General features: G+C 54.1%; 2 protein-coding genes across 2 annotated transcripts; both read right to left on the reverse strand.

Annotated features, from left to right (window-relative positions):
* Positions 1-80: 80 nt before the first annotated feature.
* Positions 81-1,061, reverse strand: EV422DRAFT_502966 (uncharacterized protein; the record flags this gene model as incomplete). Its single annotated transcript, XM_053068313.1, has 5 exons — positions 81-374; positions 544-660; positions 711-771; positions 811-920; positions 1,035-1,061. The coding sequence occupies 5 exons, from the start codon at positions 1,059-1,061 to the stop codon at positions 81-83; spliced, it is 609 nt and encodes a 202-aa protein (XP_052930541.1).
* A 12,770-nt stretch (positions 1,062-13,831) lies between these two features.
* EV422DRAFT_513313 (uncharacterized protein) lies at positions 13,832-15,804 on the reverse strand. Its single transcript, XM_053069154.1, has 2 exons — positions 15,260-15,804; positions 13,832-15,173 (listed from the first exon to the last, which is right to left on the reverse strand). The coding sequence occupies exons 1-2, from the start codon at positions 15,699-15,701 to the stop codon at positions 14,320-14,322; spliced, it is 1,296 nt and encodes a 431-aa protein (XP_052930542.1). The 5' UTR covers positions 15,702-15,804; the 3' UTR covers positions 13,832-14,319.
* Positions 15,805-16,999: the final 1,195 nt, after the last annotated feature.

Here is a 16,999-nt window from a genome sequence, read left to right on the forward strand (position 1 = left end):
GGCGGGGAATATGGCCGGTTGATTATGGGCGGGCTCCTGAACTGACAATTCACAGCAAGCTCAAGAAGGAGGGAGAAACGCTACAAAAGCCCATACGCCAAGGGTCCTTGACGACGGATTTCGGCCAAACCGTCCCAGAGGGGGCCGCCAAACGGGTTTGGGGACCGGGGGCTACCGTGCTTGTCAAGCAAGTCTGTGGGAAAGTAGAAGGTCAGCTGTTTGGAGCACGAGCTGTATTCGGGAAGCTTTTGGCCCTCATCAAAGCGAAAGTAAACGTAGATTTGCGTCGGGAGTACGTGAGAACCTGTGACGGCGTGGACGACATCGTCCAGCGTCTGGTCCTTCAGAACTTCTTTCAATGCACGTCGGAAGAGCTGTGCGGCGGTTTTGCAAGATCCCGGCTCATTGCAGAGATTCGCATGTGAATTCCAGACAACGGGAAATGTTATCATACGTGAGCAGTACAGGCGCGAATAACGACATGACGACTCCGCATGGGACCGAATGGAGGATTCCGACAAATTCCACGCCCATCCCCTTTACCATGTCGGCCATCGGGCCATCCCTACTTGCGTACAGCACATGGTATTCGATCGAACGCAAATGGCGGTCGGCGTTTTCCCAGAACGTCCAGAGATCATTCCAGCTGCGGCGAAGCCGCTGCGGACGGTCTGCATCATTCACGTAAGTTGGAACATGAAAAGGCACACCCAGTCGCTCAACGCATGCCCTGAGTCTACCGACAAAAGAACGGACTCGGTAAACCGTTCACTGAGGGCGGTCAAGAGCACTGCAACGTCGAGTACATACCTGGCCTCCCATGTTTCACGCTTTGTTTTGCGGTCGATCCCCTTGTCACGCATACCGAACAGTACTTTGCCGAGTTCCTTGTCAAAGAGCTTCACCGTTTCCGCGGTGATCTGCCCATAATGGGGGAGGTGGATACCCGAGCGATTGTGGCTGTGGTGGAGGTAGTTTACGAAACCGGGATGGAGCGTTGTCGGAAAGATTCGAGCCCAGCGATAGGCACATACAATGACCCGCCCAAGCATCTCGTACATGCCGTCCAAGGGATACGCCGAGTTGTGAGGCGATGCCACCGGTAGCAGCATATCCTCGCCTTCAAACCACGGCGTATCCTCCTTGCCGAAGTAGTGATCGATGAGGGCCTGAAACACCTCTGTTATGATCTCGACGACTGAGGCGGAAGCGCAGTAGAGAAGACAAGGCGAGAGCGATGGGCGACAAGAGATTGTATTGGCGAAACAAGAGACAAGTACTAGAACAAGAGATGAGAAGAACTGGTGTTGATCTGCTGGGGAGGAAGGGAATGGACGAAGAGAGGCCGGCTATTTATAGATAGGTAACCCAGCGGATCAGAGAACAACAACAACAAGAGGGGACTGGGGGGGCGCCAGCTATGCTCCTAGAGCGGGCGTGGCAAGCGTAGAGAGCATTGCTACAGCTGCTGGCTATGGAGAAGTAGTGGGGGCTGTGGAGAAGCCGTAGGGGGGATTGGCAAAATGAGAGGAGAGAGGAGGAGTGGCGATATTGCGGGAGGATTGGCAAAATGAGAGGAGAGAGGGGGAGTGGCATTGACATTGATATTGACATTGACATTGACACTGACATGGACACTGACATTGACATTGGCGTTTGACATTGGCGGTTGTCAGTGTGCTGTCATGAGGTAAGCTTATGGTATGGGCGCGTCGTCCATAACATCACCCCTCCCTTTAGCGGCGGCGGCGGCGGCGTCGAGTCTGGCCGGGTTGCAGGGGAGGTGCTACGGGGACAGAGGAAGGCTTGTTAGGGTACGCGCTGTGGAAGTCCTTGAGGAGTGCGTCGGTATGGGTGAGGTGTTCCACGGGCTCCCAGGTGTTCTCGGAGTCAGGCCAGCCCTGCCATTTGACCAAGTACTGAAGGCGACGACGATGGATGCGAGAGTCCAGGATGGCTTCGACAACCCACTCTTCTTGACCCTCAACGGTCTCTGGGGCCACGGGTTCGGGTTCGTGTCGTTCGGGGATGGTGAAGCGGGGTTCGAGAAGCGAGACATGGAAGACATCATGGATTTTGCACGTAGGCGGGAGCTTGAGCCGGTAGGCGACTGGATTGATCTTTTCAACGATGGGAAATGGCCCAATCTTGCGATGGTCAAGTTTCTGAGAGGGCCGGGTTGTCTGGAGGTTTTTGCGGAGGAGCCAGACGTGGTCGCCAGGCTTGAAGTCCGGTCCAGGAATTCGTTTGGCGTCGGCGTAGCGCTTCATTTGGTCTTGGGCTTCCTTGAGCTCGAGGGCGAGCTGTTCATGGACTGCCCTGATTTGTTTAGCGCGGGCTTCAGCGGCGGGGTTGACGGATTCGGAGGTAGCAGAGGCCGCGAAACTGAAGCAGGGGTGGAGACCCTTGTTGGCGTAGAAGGGGGTGATCTGGGAGGCGGACTGATGGGTGTTGTTGTAGGCGAACTCGGCGGACGACAGATGCTGTTTCCAGTTGTCCTGTTGGTGGTTGCAAAAGCATCGGAGATACTGCTCCAGGATCTGGTTGGTGCGTTCCGTCTGGCCATCGCTCTGAGGGTGGAAGGCCGAGGAGAGGTTGGCTTTTGCCCCAAGGAGTTCGAGAAGTCGACGCCAGAACCGGGACTTGAACTGGGGTCCTCGGTCAGAGATGACGTCGTCGGGGAGGCCGTGGAGACGGATGATGTTGTGGAAGACTAGGTCGGCGGTGGATTCGGCGGATTCTGACTCGCTGCAGGCGATGAAGTGGGCCATCTTGGTGAGGCGACAGTTGACGTTCAGGATGGAGTCGTACCCGTCCACGGGAGGCAGACCGGTGATAAAGTCCAGGGACCAAGATCCCCAAGGGCGGGTAGGGATACTGTTGGGCTGGAGTAGGCCATATGGTTTGTGTCGACTGGATTTCGCTTGGCTCCAGGTATCGCAGGACTTGACGTAGGCCTTGACGAAGCGCCACTGGCTGGGCCACCAGTAGTTGCGGGAGGCGAGTTCGAGCGTCTTGGACATCCCAAAGTGGCCGGCTAGGGGTGTATCGTGCATGTCGTGGCAGACTTCAGCTTGGAGCTCGTTGGTGGGGACATAGACTAGGTTATCGTGCAGCAGGATCCCATCTTCATCTGAGAACCGCTTGATACGATCTTGGGTTTCCTCGGTTCGTTGGGCGAGGGGTATCTTGAGCTTTTCGCGAATGGTCTTAGCAAGGGGATCAGAGGCCTGGGCGGCCTTAATCTTGTCAAGCAGCGTGGTATCCAGGGGTGTGAGGTAGGCCGCGGCGAGTCGAAGGCGTTGGGGAGTCAAAATTGTGGTTGCCTGGGAGCGGAACGCTTCTTCCCCCTCTTTTAGCTCATGTTCGGAGCGTCGGGAGAGGGCATCGGCTTGGTGCTGCTGGGAACCGGGGCGATAGGTAATGACAAAGTCAAAATCCGAGAAGAATATCGACCAGCGGGCTTGGCGGCGGTTCAGGGTGCGGGTGGTCATGAAGTACTGAAGGTTTTTGTGGTCGGAGTAAACGGTGATCTTGTGACAGGCGCCAATGAGATGGTGGCGCCACTGGGCAAAGGAGTCTTGGATGGCCAGAAGTTCCTTGTCGTAGATCTTCGTAGTTGATCTCTTCGGCCGTGAATTTGCGAGAGTGGAAGGCCACGGGGTGGAGCTGATTGTCCTGGTCAAGTTGGAGGAGAACTGCGCCAAGAGCGAAGTCGGAGGCGTCAGTTTCGACGAAGAAGGGCTTCTCTGGGTCAGGGTGAGCAAGGATGGGAGCGGTGGTGAATGCTTTCTTCAGGTTCTCGAAGGCGGTGTTTGCGGCGGGTGTCCAGGCGTACGGGATGTCTTTCCGGGTCAGGGCTGTGAGCGGGGTAGCGATCTTGGAATAACCTTGGATGAATCGGCGATAGAAGTTGGCAAAGCCGAGGAACCGCTGGACGCCTTTGACAGTCTTGGGAGGTTCCCAATCCGTGATGGCAGCGATCTTCTTGGGGTCCATCTGGATGCCTTTCTTGGAGATGATGAAGCCTAGGCACCCAATGGATTCGCGGTTGAATTCGCACTTCTCTGGTTTGGCGTACAACCCATGCTGTCGGAGGTGGGACAAGACTTCGCGGACATGTTTGGGGTGATCTTCGGGGTTCTTGGAGAATATCAGGATATCGTCGAGGTAGACGACAACAAACACATCGAGAATGTCGCAGAAGATGTCGTTCATCAGGTACTGGAAGACGCCAGGAGCATTGCTGAGTCCAAAGGGCATGACATTGTATTCGAATAGGCCGTAGCGGCAGCGGAAGGCGGTCTTCCATTCATCGCCCGGGCGCATGCGTAAGAGATTATAAGCGCCGCGGAGGTCGATCTTGGTGAGACAGCGGGCGCCGCCCAAACAATCCATGATACCGTTGATCAGGGGCAAGGGGTAGCGATTCTTCACTGTGATGCTGTTCAGGCCTCGATAATCGACGCAGAGGCGGAGAGAACCGTCCTTTTTCTTCACAAATAAGACTGGCGCACCGGCAGGGGACTTTGAGGGTTTGATGAATCCTTTGGCGAGGTTTTCTTCGAGGTATTCGCAGAGTGCCTTCATTTCTGGTTCGCTGAGGCTGTAGATCGGGCCGAAAGGTGGCTGCTTGCCTTCTTCCAGATCGATTGGACAGTCGTAGGGCCGGTGCTCGGGGAGAGTGTCAGCATTTCTCTTCTCGAAAACGTTAGCGAAGTCTTGATACTCGGGGGGCAGGAAGTCTTTGATGTCTTTCTCGGGTGTCGGGGGGTTACTGGGGCTAGGCAAGGCCGGGAGATCGGGTTTCGCAGGGTTGGCGTAGGCGACAAAGACCTGGTCATGCCTTGCTGCGACCCGGAAGGCTGGGGCGGAAATAAACGAGACTTGGAGCGGCCTGGGAGCCGGTTCTGGGGTGCTGGAGCGAGATACCTTGGGTACTGGAATCGACCATGTTTCGTCGACGGGGACTTCATCCTGGGGGATGCGGATCAAGGGCTCGGGGGTTCTGGCGGGTGCTGGGCTCGGGGGTGCTGGAGAGTTGTCCCAATTCGCGAATTCATGGTACTGACAGTCGCAACGGAAACCGACCGAAAGGTTCTTGAAGCCAAGGTTAATGTCGTGGAGGCGGAGCCAGGGGAGACCAAGGAGGATTGGAGCATGGGGTGATTTGGTGACATGGAAGACGAGTTCTTCGAAGTGGTCATCGACCCACATGCCTACTGGTTGGATGTGATGGGTGATTGGCCCAGCTGAGCTGGGTTGACCGTCAAAGAGTTCGATCGTCAGGGGACGCTGATGATGAACTAGGGGGATGCGGTGCTTGCGGGCAAAGTCCTCGTCGATGAAGCAGGACAGGGCCTCGTTGTCGATCATGGCTGAGGTAGGTATCGGGGCACGGCTGGATGATACCATGATGGTAACGGGGTAGTTGAAGGGTTTGGCAGGACCCAGTGCAAGCATGGCTTGTGGGTTAATTTCGGAGTTCTTGACATGGGCAGCGGCTAGGAGGGTTGTGTCGGCTATAACGGAGTCGGGAACCAGGGGGGTGGCCTCTTCCGTTGCAGGAGCTGCGAGGTTAGGAGGCCCGGAGGAGTGTGTGTTGTCCAGTTGCTGGGGCTTTACTGCGGCTGGACCTTGGGAAACCCCTGTTCCGTGGAGGGTTCTTTGATGTTGACGTTGGCGGCACGGGTGGTGGTCTTGTTCTTGGCTGGGCAGGCCTTTGCAATGTGCCCCGCGCCACCGCAGTAAAGGCAGAGGTTGTTGGAAATGCGGCGTTGGCGTTCCTGGGGGCTCAGAGGGCCGCGGGGACGGGCGGCGTCAATCTGCATGGGCTCGCTGTGGTCGACGGTGGTGTTAGTGGTAAACGAGGTATGTGTTATGAATGGGCGGAGCCGATGGAAATAGAGGCGGCTTGGGGTGCAGGTTGTTGACAGGTAATGGTATTCAGACCGAAACAAGAACTAGAACAAGACTAGGAAGAACTGGTGTTGATCTGCTGGGGGATCAGGAAGTGGGGAGCTCAGGGGAGGCGGCTATTTATGTTTTTCTGGGAAGGCTGGGGAAGCGTGGGGAAGCAGAAGGGTACGGAATGAGAGGGAAGCCAAGAGAAGCGCCAAGGGTGGGGAAGCATAGAAACAGAAGACTGGGGATGGGGTGGCTACGCTGAGGCTGTGGGCGGGTACGTGGGGAAGTATGGAGAAGGGTTTGTAAGCGCCGAGTGTTGGGAGGTGTGGCTACGTGCGGCTGCGTGGAGAAATGAAGGCAGTGGCAGGTGTGGGGTAGCGCGGCTGCGTGTGGCTGCGAGGTTTGGCAGATGTCAGGTTTTGACAGGGAATTGACATTGACTGACTGTTGGGATGCTGTCATGAGGTAAGCGCATGGTATGGACGCGTCGTCCATAACATCACCCCCTCCTTTAGCCATGGCGTCTGGATGTTGTTTTGATGTTGGCAGGCTTTGGTCGGCGTTTGTCGGGGTACTTTTGGTGGAACTGGGCAACAAGCTCTTGACATCGGGCAAGGTGTTCCACTGGCTCCCATGTGTTCTCCGAGCTTGGCCAACCCTGCCACTTGATGAGGTACTGAAGGTGCGTGCGTCGAATACGGGAGTCAAGAATGTCTTCCACAATCCATTCCTCCTGTCCTTCCACTTCTTCTGGTGGGGTGGGTTCTGGCTCAGTTCGCTCCGGAATGGTGAAACGTGGTTCAAGAAGGGAGACATGGAAGACGTTGTGAATTTTGTAGGATGGGGGAAGCTTGAGGCGATATGTGACCGAGTTGATCTTCTCCGTGATTGTGAAGGGGCCAATCTTACGGTGATCAAGTTTCTGGGAAGGTCGGAGAGTCTTGAGATTCCGCTGTAAGAGCCAGACACTGTCCCCGGGTTTCATGTCTGGGCCAGGTGCCCTCTTAGCATCGGCAAAGCGCTTCATGCGTCCTTGGGCCTCCTTGAGCTCAGTGGCAAGCTGTTCATGGATTTCCTTGAGATGGTTGGCGCGAGCTTCGGCTGCAGGATTAAGGGATTCGGTTGTGGTGGCGGAAGCCAGACTGAATCGAGGATGGAACCCATAGTTGGCGTAGAAGGGGGTTGTCTGGGTGGCGGAGTGGATGGTGTTATTGTAAGAGAACTCAGCAGAAGACAAGAGTTCCTTCCAGTTATCTTGTTGATAGTTGCAAAAGCAGCGAAGGTATTGCTCAAGAATCTGATTGGTCCGCTCGGTTTGTCCATCGCTCTGGGGATGGAACGCCGATGAGAGGTTGACCTTGGTTCCCAGGAGAGCGAAGAGACGTTTCCAGAAGTGGGAGTTGAACTGTGGGCCACGGTCAGATACAATATCGTCGGGGAGTCCATGGAGCCGGATGACATGGTGCCAGATCAGATCTGCAGTTGACTCAGCGGTGGCAGTTTTCCTGCACGGTACAAAGTGCGCCATCTTGGTGAACCGGCAGATGACAACGAGCACAGAATCAACCCCATCACTGGCGGGTAGATCCGTGATGAAGTCCATGGAAATTGACCCCCAGGGGCGGTCAGGGACCTGCAGGGGTTGGAGGAGACCGTAGGGCTTGTGTCTGCTGGTCTTGGCTTGAGCACATACGTCGCAGGACCTGATGTAGGACTTGACAAAACGCCACTGGCTAGGCCACCAGTAGTTGCGTGAGATGAGCTCCAGGGTCTTTGACATGCCGTAGTGTCCTGCCAAACGCGTGTCATGCATGTCCCGGCAGATCTCAGCACGGAGCTTGTTGGTGGGGACGTAGCAAGGTTGTCGTACAGCAGAACCCCATTTTCCTTGGAGAATCGCTTTATCCGTTCTTGGTCTTCTTGAGATTGCTGGGCAATGGGGGCCCTAAGCTGTCGCCGGATGGTTTGCGCAAACACATCGGATGCCAGGGCAGCTTTGATTTGGTCAAGGAGCGAGGAGTCCAGTGGGGTCAGATAAGTGGCGGCGGTTGAGGGTACGGGTAGTCATGAAGTACTGGAGGTTCTTGTGGTCACAGTAAACGATGACCTTGTGGCGGGCACCAATGAGGTGGTGTCGCCATTGAGCAAATGAGTCTTGGATAGCCAGGAGTTCCTTGTCGTAGATCTCATAGTTGATTTCCTCAGGAGTAAATTTGCGGGAGTGAAAGGCCACGGGGTGGAGTTGATCTGTGTCATCGGGTTGAAGGAGGACGGCGCCAAGGGCAAAGTCGGAGGCATCGGATTCGACAATGAAGGGCTTGTCAGGGTCGGGGTGAGTCAGGATAGGTGCGGAGGTGAAGGCTTTCTTGAGGGTTTCAAAAGCTAGGTGTGCAGCGTGGGTCCATTTGAATGGCAAGTCTTTGCGAGTGAGCGTGGTCAGGGGTGCAACGATCGCAGAGTACCCTTTGATGAATCGCCGGTAGAAGTTGGCAAAACCAAGGAAGCGCTGGATGCCTTTGACATTCGTCGGGGGTTCCCATTTGGTAATGGCAGCCGTCTTCTTTGGGTCCATGGAAATGCCTTGCTGGGAGATGATAAACCCCAGGAACTCAACAGAGTCACGGTTGAATTCGCATTTTTCCGGTTTAGCATACAGCCCGTGCTGGCGGAGTCGTGAGAGCACCTCTCGGATGTGGTTGGGGTAGTCTTCTGGGTTTTTTGAGAAGATCAGAATGTCGTCAAGGTAGACCACAACAAAAACGTCGAGAATGTCATGAAATATGTTGTTCATGAGGTGTTGGAATACTCCAGGGGCATTGGTGAGCCCAAACGGCATGACATTATACTCGAATAGGTCGTAGCGACTTCGGAACGCTGTCTTCCATTCATCCCCTGGCCGGATCCGAAGAAGGTTGTAGGCTCCCCGGAGGTCAATCTTGGTGAGCCGGCGTGCCCCTCGAAGACGATCCATCATGCTGTTAATCAAGGGCAAGGGATAGCGATTCTTGATGGTGTTATTGTTGAGTCCACGATAGTCGACGCACAGACGGAGGGAACCGTCCTTTTTCTTGACAAAGAGGACTGGGGCACCGGCGGGAGACTTGGAGTGCTTGATGAACCCCTTAGCTAGGTTCTCTTCAAGGTAGTCACAGAGTGCCTGCATTTCAGGCTCGCCGAGACTATAGATCGGGCCGAACGGTGGCTGTTTGCCCTCTTCTAAGTCGATGGGACAGTCGTAGGGTCGGTGCTCTGGGAGGGTATCCGCGTTCTTCTTGGCGAAGACGTCCGCAAAATTTTGGTATTCTTCAGGAATGATGGCCTTCGGATCTTTTGGAGGAGTGGTCGCCAGGGCTTGGGAATCTGACTTGGTCGGATTGGCGTAGGCAATGAATGCCTGGTCATGCCTTGCCGCCACACGGAAAGCTGGGGCGCTGATAAACGATACATGGATCGGTGTGGGTGCTGGGTCCAGTGTGTTGGGGGTCTGGGCTAGGGAGACTGAAATCTCGTCTTGATGGATACGGATCAGAGGTTCAGGGGTTTTTGAGGGCTTCGGGCTAGGTTCTATTGGCAGGGCATCCCAGGAGGCGTATTGTCCAAAACCGCAATGGCAGCGGACGCAAAGAGTGCGAGTCTTCCAGTGTAGCTCCACATCATGGAGCTCAAACCAGGGAAGCCCCAGGATGATTGGCGCATGCGGGGAACATGTCACATGGAATACCACCTCCTCAAAATGGTCGTTGACCCACATGCCCAAAGGTTGGGTGTGATGGGTAATGGAGCCCGCATGGCTGGGACGTCCGTCAACCAGTTCAAGCGCAATGGGTTCCTCCTTCTTGACAAGTGGGATGCGGTGCTTGCGAGCATAACTTTCGTCGATGAAGCACGACATCGCACCGGTGTCGAGTAGTGCTGAAAGCTGAACTGGAGCTCGCTGGGCCGATATCTGCAGGGTAACAGGGTACTCGAATGGTGAGGATGGGCCCAAAGTCCGCATGGGTGAGGGTATCTCAGATAGGAGATTGGCATTGTTGGTGGTCAGGAGAAGGGTGTTGCTGGAGATGCCAGGATCGGAGCAAGGTTTTGTGGCTTCTCCCTTGGCAGTACTTGCGTGGTGAGAAAGCCCAGGACAGGTGTTGCCCAGCTGCTCGGCCTTTACTGCAGCTGGACTTGGGCAAAATCCTGGATGGGTGCAGGTTCCTTAACCGCGACATTCGCCGTGCGTATCTTGTTCGGGCAGAGTTTGGCTATGTGGCCAGGTTTACCACAGTAGAGGCAAAGTTTGTTTGTGATGCGGTGTTGGCGCTCTAGCGGTGTGAGGGGTCCTCGCGGACGAGCAGCGTCAATGATCATAGGGTCGTCTGGGCGGTTGTCGGGGCTCATGAGGGTGGGGCTAGTGGTAACTGGCACATATGGCTGTCGGTTCCTGCTTCGCTCTAGACGGCGCTCAAACAATCGGGTGTCACATTGGATGGCCTGTTCCATCACGGTGTCGATTGAGGCGGTAGGGGGCCATCGTGAGCATTAAGTCCTTGACGTCTTCTTTGAGGCCGCGACGGAAGGTGGCAATCAATGCCTGGTCATTCCACGACACATCGCATTGCAGCTGTCGGAATTCAGCTACATACTCTGTTGCTGCACGGGTTTGTCGAAGGTTCTGGAGCTTGTTTTCGGGTGTGCGGGATCCTGTCGCTGTCTCCAAAGACTGCTTGCATTTGCTGGATGAAATCATCCAGGTTCGTAAGGGAATGATGGTCTTGTTCGACAAGGGGCGCCAGCCAGGCCTGGGCGGTGCCAGTGAGGTAGGTGCCAATAGTTCGTATCTTGGTCTGATCGTTGGGGTAGCGCCTGGGTTGGAGGGCGAACATGAGCCGGATCTGGTTGAGGAACCCACGGAACTTGCTTCGGGTGCCATCAAATTTGTCTGGGAGACTGATTTTGGGTTCGGGGGCGTGGGTGGCAGGGGCAGTGGTCTGGGTTTGCGCTAGTTCGGCTTGTAGGGTGGTATTCTGTGCTCGAAGTTCGTCGATCGCATTGCACATGGCTTGCCAGGCTTCGGCCGTGAGGGGAAGGGCGTCGGACATGGTGATTTGGCGTGGAGGTACAGCGGCTGGGGGTTGTTGAGCAGATCAAACTGTTATGAATGGGCGGAGCCGATGGAAATAGAGGCGGCTTGGGGTGCAGGTTGTTGACAGGTAATGGTATTCAGACCGAAACAAGAACTAGAACAAGACTAGGAAGAACTGGTGTTGATCTGCTGGGGGATCAGGAAGTGGGGAGCTCAGGGGAGGCGGCTATTTATGTTTTTCTGGGAAGGCTGGGGAAGCGTGGGGAAGCAGAAGGGTACGGAATGAGAGGGAAGCCAAGAGAAGCGCCAAGGGTGGGGAAGCATAGAAACAGAAGACTGGGGATGGGGTGGCTACGCTGAGGCTGTGGGCGGGTACGTGGGGAAGTATGGAGAAGGGTTTGTAAGCGCCGAGTGTTGGGAGGTGTGGCTACATGCGGCTGCGTGGAGAAATGAAGGCAGTGGCAGGTGTGGGGTAGCGCGGCTGCGTGCGGCTGCGAGGTTTGGCAGATGTCAGGTTTTGACAGGGAATTGACATTGACTGACTGTTGGGATGCTGTCATGAGGTAAGCGCATGGTATGGACGCGTTGTCCATAACAGTATGGGGAACTGGGAAGGTCTGGCGGGTTTTCTTTCGTTCCAGGCGGCGCTCAAACAGTCGGTTATCGCACTGGATAGCCTGCTCCATCACCGTATCAATGGTGGCAGCAGGGGGCATCGTGAGCATCAGATCCTTGACGTCCTCTTTGAGGTCACGGCGGAAGGTAGCAATCAGGGCCTGGTCATTCCAGGAGACATCGCATTGCAGCTGGCGGAACTCGGCGACGTACTCGGTGGCTGCACGGGTTTGGCAAAGGTTCTGGAGCTTGTTCTCGGAGGTGCGGACCCTGTCGCTGTCTCCAAAGACCGATTGCATCTGACTGATAAAACTATCGAAGTCCTGAAGGCTGTGATCTTGGCGTTCGACTAGGGGCGCCATCCAGGCTTGCGCAGTGCCGGTGAGGTAGGTGCCAATAGTTTGGATCTTGATGATGTCGCTGGGGTAGCTGTCGGGCTGGAGAGCAAACATCAACCGGATGTTGTTCAACCACCCACGGAATTTGCTGCGGGTACCATCAAACTTCTCGGGCAAGCTGATTCTTGGCTCTAGAGCAGGGTTGGTGACTTGGGGACGGGTGTACGTATCGGCTTGAACCTGGGCGGCGATGCTCTGGGCAGCTTGTGCGTTGGCTTGGGCTTGCGCTAGGTTGGCCTGCAAGTTGGCGTTTTGGCTTTGCAAGGCGGCGATGGCTTGGCACATATCGTTCCATTGCTTGGCGGTGAAAGGTACGGATTTGGGTTGGGACATGGCGAAAAAGGTTTGTCAGATGCAGGGCTGGACAGGTTCTGAACTTCGCAGTGTTGGAGCAGATCAAACTGTTATGATCTCGACGACGGGGGCGGAAGTGAAGTAGAGAAGACAGGGCGAGTGTGATAGGCGACAAGAGATTGTATTGGCGAAGCAAGAAACAAGGACTAGAACAGGAGGTGAGAAGAACTGGTGTTGATCTGCTGGGGAGGAAGGGAATGGACGAAGAGAGGCCGGCTATTTATAGATAGGCAACCCAGCAGATCAGAGAACAACAACAACAGAGGGGACTGGGGGGGCGCCAGCTATGCTCCTAGAGCGTGCGTGGCGAGCGTAGAGAGCATTGCTACAGCTGCTGGCTATGGGGAAGTAGTGGGGGGTGTGGAGAAGCCGAGGGGGGCATTGGCAAAATGAGAGGAGAGAGGAGGAGTGGCGATATTGCAAGAGGATTGGCAAAATGAGAGGAGAGAGGGGGAGTGGCATTGACATTGACATTGACACTGACATTGACACTGACATCGACACTGACATTGACATTGACATTGGCGTTTGACATTTGGCGGTTGACATTGGCGGCTGTCAGTAGGTAAGCTTATGGTATGGGCGCGTCGTCCATAACAGATCATCAGAATAAATACTTTCTCGCAGTCGTCCATGTGATCTTGTATGAATTTGTGGATATTGGGCTTCACTTGTGTCTCGTCTCGATCTTTCGATCCTTTGATACCGGTGTCATTGACATATACGCTGACAATGTCGGGCTTGAGGGATTTGAAACTTTACCGACTACGCGTTGAAATTGAGCAACTGAATTGGTTCCTCCTTGAGGCAGTCGGGTGAGTCGGCATAATCCAAACGGGGTAAGCATAGCGGTAAGATCTCTTGATTTGGGGTGCAGGGGTACTTGGTCATATCCGGAGTACATGTCGGCCATAGATAAAATTGAACGTCCAGCAAATTCTTCAGCGAAACCTTCAGCGATCGGCGCGCATCCAGCATATTGTATGGTTACACTGTTGAGCATCTGTACATCTTGTACAAATTGATATGTTCCGTTCTTTTTGGGTACTAAGAACCAGGGATTTTGGGAGGGTCCAAATGAGGGTTCCAACAGTCCTGCGTCGCGTTTCGTACGGAGTAGGTCTGTGGCAATTTTTGTCAATCGCGGAGGTAGTCGATGGGGTTTCACCATCCAGGGTGTGGGCGGAATCGTGTGATCTTGACAGGTTCTTCAATATGCAGCTTCAATGTTCCTCTTTCGCTGTCGTCGAAAGCAAAAGCCATATCGTATTTGCGTAATAGTCATAAGAACGCAGCTCGCTCTTGGGTAGTCAATGGTGCCCGAAGTCACGAAACGCGAGTCAGGTTGTTGACGTTCCTAAATAAACCGCTAGATCGTCCATCCACCGATCGATTTCAAAAGTATTATAAGTAAGTGATTTCCAGTTTCTTTGAATTGAGTCTCAAGAATTAGTAACTGCGCATACAGGGAAAGTGGTAGACTATGTCCGTCGGTGAGCGCGTTTACTTCTTTGCCATACAAAATTCGATTATCCCAGCCATCCAGCCAATCAATCCGATTGTCAGCTAATAAAGTATGTGATAAAGGGACCTCTGGGTACTTCCAGGCGCTTCTTCACCCATGTGCAACAACAAGTGTCGATCGATGAGATCGTGCTGTGCCGGCTCGGCGTCGTACGGAGGGGCTTCAACATCAACGGAGGAGGAAGACGCGCTGACTGGCTTTTCAGCAGCCGGCTCAAGAACATTCCACTCATTATGCGTATCGAAATGATCAACGAGAAGTCGGAGTCGATCGGCTCGCTCGGAGGCACATCCCAGCATCTGAACCATGGTGTTCCAACAAGCACAGGGCATTGACCGTTTTGCGTTCGTAATTCCAATCGACCAAACAAACCCCAGCTGGCGTGTCTGACAAATATCCATATATTGCTTCATTTATATCTGCCCTTTGATACTCGATATACAAGGGTGCACTCATATCCTCAAGCCTTTCGTCAAGTGCTTCACAGCCTTCACGTATATCATAGCAAATCTCCCGTGGAAGACCGGGATACAGTACGCCAATTGCGTCGTAACGACATAACCGAGATTGTAAGCGTCCCCATCGTCGACCATGAACAGGTTACCGACGAGCAAGAGAATCGCGCCCAAGAAGGTGAATAAAACGAGGAATATGATTCCGATGGTGCTTCGTCGCAGGAGGAGGGCTACTTTCGCTTCGGTGAGGAGCTTGGTACGAAGAGGTCTGACACCACCTGGCAGGCGGTTCAGTTTGAAGGTAGAATTGTTGTCCGCGGTCGGTTGAAGCCTGGATTCAGACTGCGACCACAGGCTAGCGGATGGTCCAACGCCTGTGGGCACGCGAGGTATTCGAGAAGTGGAGGGATCGCTAGAAGCGGGGGGCATGCCTGCCGGCACGCGAGGTGATTTTGAGGCCGAGTTCTCTGGGGGTGTGAGTTTGGCTTCCCCAAGGTCCTCAAACAAGGTCGGTGTTTCTTGTTGAAGCACCGCAAACGCAACCCCAGTGGGATCAACTAAGCCCGTGGACCCATCTGGGGTCCAAAGTGCACTGCGGGACTGCTGAGGGTGTTGTAGACCTGATGTCTGCGGTTTTCTGGCGGGCTGTTGAGGTTGTGGGGTGCCGTTATTCGGCAAAGCACCTTTCCGGTCTCGAAGAGTATTGCGGAGACGGAAATAGAGCAGGGAGGATACCGTAACGTCGGCGATGAGGAGGTAGACGTCCCAAGCAAAGATCAGGAGAACGCCGTTGATCTGATCGCTCGAAGGTTCCCATGAAGGAACGCCTGTGCGTGTCTGGATAAGGGCAACTATTTGTGCAAAGCACACCCAACGTCAGCCTGAACTCCAATCCCAAGAGCAAAAAACACATGCAAACCAATCTCTGGATGCTCACCAAGATCGAAAATACCACACGGAAGAGCAGTGATGCACCAGATAGCGCCGGTCACCCACATCAGTATCGGCAGCCACTTTGTTCCAAACTTTCTATTCAAAACTCCATAAACCTTTCCATATCGTCTGATCACGAATCCAGCGTACAATCCCGTCAACGACAGATACGACCAGTCATTGATTATCAGCAACACTCTGTATCCATACGTATCCGGCTTCAAAGTGATAAAGGCGACGAAGAAAAGGTTGCTCAATTGGTAGACCCAGAGGAGGACATGCATGTAGGTGAAGATGTGGTCAAACGACAGGTAGTTCCCATGGGTTTTGCGACGAAGGCCTCGCACGCATTGATACAGGGTCCAGCTTTGCACGAGAATGCCCGTAATTTGGATGAGAAAGCCGGCAACGTAAACGTTGGCAGATGGTGGTGTTCCCGTGTCCATGTCGGGCTGGTGTAGGTCACTTGGTATAGACGGCCTGGTATGGAACTGACTTTCTCGAACGAATGCAAGTTTGAAAGACCTCCGTGTCGCCGACGGGCAAAATTATATCATCATCGTCTTGGAGAGACTTTCACCAGCGTTGCCGCGGCATATAACGCCCTTTTCAATGGTACCATTGTTTAAAAGAGGTACCACAGTTTCGTTGCTGGTTATAACGCCTGGGTCGGCACACGAAAGAGTAACTAAATGCAGTTCTGCTCCCCCGAACGCCTCGAACGCCTCGAACGCGTTTTCGTTGGCCAGATCTAGATTGGCTTAAGGTTGCGGCATGGTTTTTCGACAGCGTAGTGGCTGCTGACAAATGTAAGGCCGCGCCAGCGTGAGGGTCTCTATTTGTCTAGCCGTACCGGATGAATAACAACGTGCGTCCTCTTGCTTCTTGCAGAGCTTATAGCTTCCCATATCAAAACGCTAACCTACAGTGCAATTACACACCTTGTAAAGCCAGTTGGATATAGAGGGTACCGTAAACTCAGGAAAGTAAGGGAAGCCTATAGTAAGCACCGGCTGATCGTGCCGAGAAAACCATGCCCGTCGGACTCGAACGATCCGTTGCGATGAAACGGCGGTGGCGACGAACGATACCCGATTGCTTTTCTTTTTTCCTGAATATTCCACTCCATACTCTCCGGAGGTAAAGGCCTTATTATCGTTCATCTTTGGCATCCAGGCATCGATTTTCTCCTCAACCTTGTTCTTGTTCGCGCGCAACATGGCGACCTCTCTGTTTCAGGGGCGGCGATATCCATTGCTTGCACGATAGGAGTGACATCATGTAACGTCTCCGTCATTCAAACGAGATCGTCCCGATTAGGAAGGAAATAGGGTAACTGGAAACGAGAAAGGCTCAGGATAGTTGCCTTCTGTTTAGCGAGATGTCTCCAGATGATCTCTATGCAGGATCTGTCCACTCCGGTGGGAGGGTCCGGCAACGCGTAGAAGGGAATGACATCGCCGTGTAGGCCTTTTCTCTGGATATGAAAGCAGTCGATTTCTGGAAAGGAATCTGTATTCCGGAGATCTTTCCAGAAGCCGTCGGTGTGAAGGAAGGTAAATGGCCGGGACTCGGTAGCATCGAAGATGTGAATTAGAAGATCCTTTCGAGTGCTGCTGTAATTGAAAACATGTCTCACTCCATCCAAGCCGAGTTGTATGTCTTTCTTCATGCAGGTCTTCTCCCATCGCGGCAAGAGTCCTTGACGGGCAGAGAAGACGAATTGGAGTTCGTAGTCATTGTT

The sequence above is a fragment of the Fimicolochytrium jonesii genome (genome assembly GCF_025526975.1).
Source record: "Fimicolochytrium jonesii strain JEL569 chromosome Unknown EV422scaffold_1, whole genome shotgun sequence".
NCBI classification, from domain to species: Eukaryota; Fungi; Chytridiomycota; class Chytridiomycetes; order Spizellomycetales; family Powellomycetaceae; genus Fimicolochytrium; species Fimicolochytrium jonesii.